This window comes from Musca autumnalis, unplaced genomic scaffold, assembly GCF_047663935.1.
Source record: "Musca autumnalis isolate F117 unplaced genomic scaffold, ASM4766393v1 scaffold_4, whole genome shotgun sequence".
Classification (NCBI taxonomy): domain Eukaryota; kingdom Metazoa; phylum Arthropoda; class Insecta; order Diptera; family Muscidae; genus Musca; species Musca autumnalis.
The window spans coordinates 214,689,079-214,692,078 of NW_027411977.1; the positions used below are offsets into that span (position 1 = coordinate 214,689,079).

The window sequence follows — 3,000 nt, forward strand, 5'->3', positions numbered from 1 at the left end:
AATTACTGACTCTATTATTATTGTACATACTATGCCATTTTTACTTAAAAATATGTTCAAAAACTGTATAAAAACATTGCCTCCATTATCCGTGAAAATCGATTATCCGTAATGCCTCCGGTCCCGACCATAACCAATGATCGGAAACAAACAAAACGATTCCCGTACAAATCACACAAAGCCACAAACTTTTCAGCTTCTCTGAATCGTTTCATTCTCACAACCAAAACAAAAACACAAACTTTTCAATGTAAAAAGATGGAAACCGTACGATTGCTGAAATGTAACTTCGGCTATGCTTTGCCGAGTTGTTTCATTCACCACCGAAACGACAAGTATTTTTGGGAAACGTTTGCCGTGCGTATTGTCAATGACACACGCAGACACACACATGTGATTGCTTAACAACCCTATAAATTAGCATCAGCATACCACGATGAATTTTATCAACCACCAAACCTTTTTGATTAATTCACATGTGTTTAGTACTATTCCGTTTTCTATCTGCTCTTGTGAAGTTGAGTACTTTTCGCTTTTCGTTTTGTTCGCACTCACGAATGTAAACAAAACAAAACTAAACAGCGAGCTAGGCCAACGTGGGTTTTATTTCGTTTTGTATTGTTCCTATGGAAAATACGAAACGAAACGATTGGAAATGTTATTTAAAGTATTTTTACGTACGCTGACCATAACGGATAATCGAGGACCGACTGTACGATTGACACAAAAATGCAGCCCTGCTTTCAAAAAAATACGAATGAAACGTACTCTAAAGCCACACGCTGAAACTTTCATACGAAACTTTCCCATTAATTTGGCGTTCTTAGGTCGAGTTCTCCAATACACTAATTTCATAAAATTACTTTAGTATGGAACTCGATCTATGAACACCAAAATAATGGGAAAGTTTCATATGAAAGTTTCAGCGTGTGGCTTTAGAGGTAAACGGAGAGCAAGAAATGACGTCGTCTCCGTGACGGACGTGCACTGTGTGAAAGCCGACTTACATTACGGTGTGCACTAATTTTGATATACGGGCAAAGTAGCTGTGGGTGCGGGAAAAACTGAATTCTGAATCTGCGTTTATCAAGCTATTATTGATCGCGAATTTTATAAAAGAATAAAAAATGAGTGACTGTGAACTACATAAAAAAGTGAAAATCTTTATTTGTGGACTTTTAATAATTACTATACTGAGTGGTATCATATCTAATTGGGAAATAATACTAGAAGGAATACAAATACATACGATATCTACCTTAAATTGTTAAGGCCCCCACTCATTAGTCAGTCTGACTGCCAGCATTTATGGTAGGATGTGTAATGCCGGGCATACACTATGGGCATGCAGGACAGCAACCGATGAACCCTTGTGTAAGTGTGTGATTGAATAGTGTGTGGCATTCCTTCAATCCATTTTGCAAAAATGATGAATTTTCCTCCAGAACTCGATTTTGGGTTGAAGTTTTAAAAATTTTTAATTTCCTCACAAATAATATTTGTTGTTTTCAAAAATTATTTGTTGTTTACTTGGAAAATAAACAAAATTCATCGGATTGAATGGGGTTCATTTACAAAATCAAAACTATTTTGATTTCAATCCTGCCAAAACTACTCCCAAATACATTGACAAAAACTTCAAAATTTACTAATACTATTACAAATGCTGTCGTGCATGCCCATAGTGTATGGCCCGCATAAATTTTTGAAATTTTGAGAATGTATGTGTGAGTTTTCCAAGACTGATGAAAATCAAAATAGTTTTGATTCCAAAATGAACCCCCATCAGTCTGGGTGAATTGTGTTTATTTTCAAATTGTCAATAAATACTTTTGAAAAACAGAAAATAATGTTGGTGTTGGTGTTGGAACACAAAAAACGTAGAATTCATTAATTTTTGGAGGAGAAATTCAAGATTTTTAGACTTGACTGATGGTTGTGCTACACACTTGTCAGTCACACATACAGGAAGGGTTCATCGGACTGACGGCACAGACTGATAAATGAGTGGGGGCCTTTATCAGCTATCTACAGAAAGGCACATTTTGAAGTCACGATATTTGCAAGATCCTTTGATGTAACTAAAAATATTTCAATAGATAAACAGGAAAATGAGAAAGTCAATTTTCTGAGTTATTACCAAGATATGCCTAGTAAGAAAGTGGAAGTTATTATTCATATCAAAGCACAACACGAAAAATTGGAAATGGAGAAAGTTGACGTAGTTACCCATATAAATGCTGATTATGCAAAGATGATAGCTAAAGAGGAATATAGCGATATAACACTGATCGCACGAAATGGGTACGAATTTAAAGCTCACAAAGTTATATTGAGTGGACGTAGTAAGGTTTTTGATGCTATGCTTCGCGGTGACTTTGAGGAGGCAAAAACGAATCGCATAACAATAGATGATATGGATGCTGAAGTAATGAAAGAATTCCTAGCATTTATATATACGGGCAATAAAATACCCAAAGAAATGTCATTTGATCTTTTCTCTGCTGGCAATAAATATGCATTGCGCGATTTGGAAACAATGTGTGAACATATTTTAACAGAAACAATGGATGTGACAACGGTTGCTGACGTTATTCTATTGGCTGATCTTTTTGCAAATGATCGTCTTAAGAAGAATGCTGCATAATTTATATTAACGAGATTGAAAGTTGTCTGTTGAAGCGAGTTCAACAAGTAGTATTAAGATAAATTGGTTATTATTTGAATTTGCTACTTTATGTTCATATAAGGGATCTGGTAGCCCTTTGTAACAATAAAGCTTTCACTCAATTACAAAAGGCTACCATTTCATGTATTAAATTCCACCTGTTTCTCTTTACAACAACTAAGAAAACAACTGCATATTATTGCAGCAAATAAATGATATTTACTTGTACCTAAACCGCAAAGACGACAAGAAGTCTTAAATAAACTCTGCCGCATACTTCCATACTTTACCGAAACCAGGCCTTTTTATTTCAACCGCTTTAACAGTAAAAG

General features: G+C 35.2%; 1 protein-coding gene across 1 annotated transcript; it reads left to right on the forward strand.

The window, feature by feature from the left end:
- The first annotated feature begins 2,146 nt into the window (after positions 1-2,146).
- LOC141403230 (speckle-type POZ protein-like) lies at positions 2,147-2,647 on the forward strand. Its single transcript, XM_073985416.1, has one exon. The coding sequence runs from the start codon at positions 2,147-2,149 to the stop codon at positions 2,645-2,647; it is 501 nt and encodes a 166-aa protein (XP_073841517.1).
- Positions 2,648-3,000: the final 353 nt, after the last annotated feature.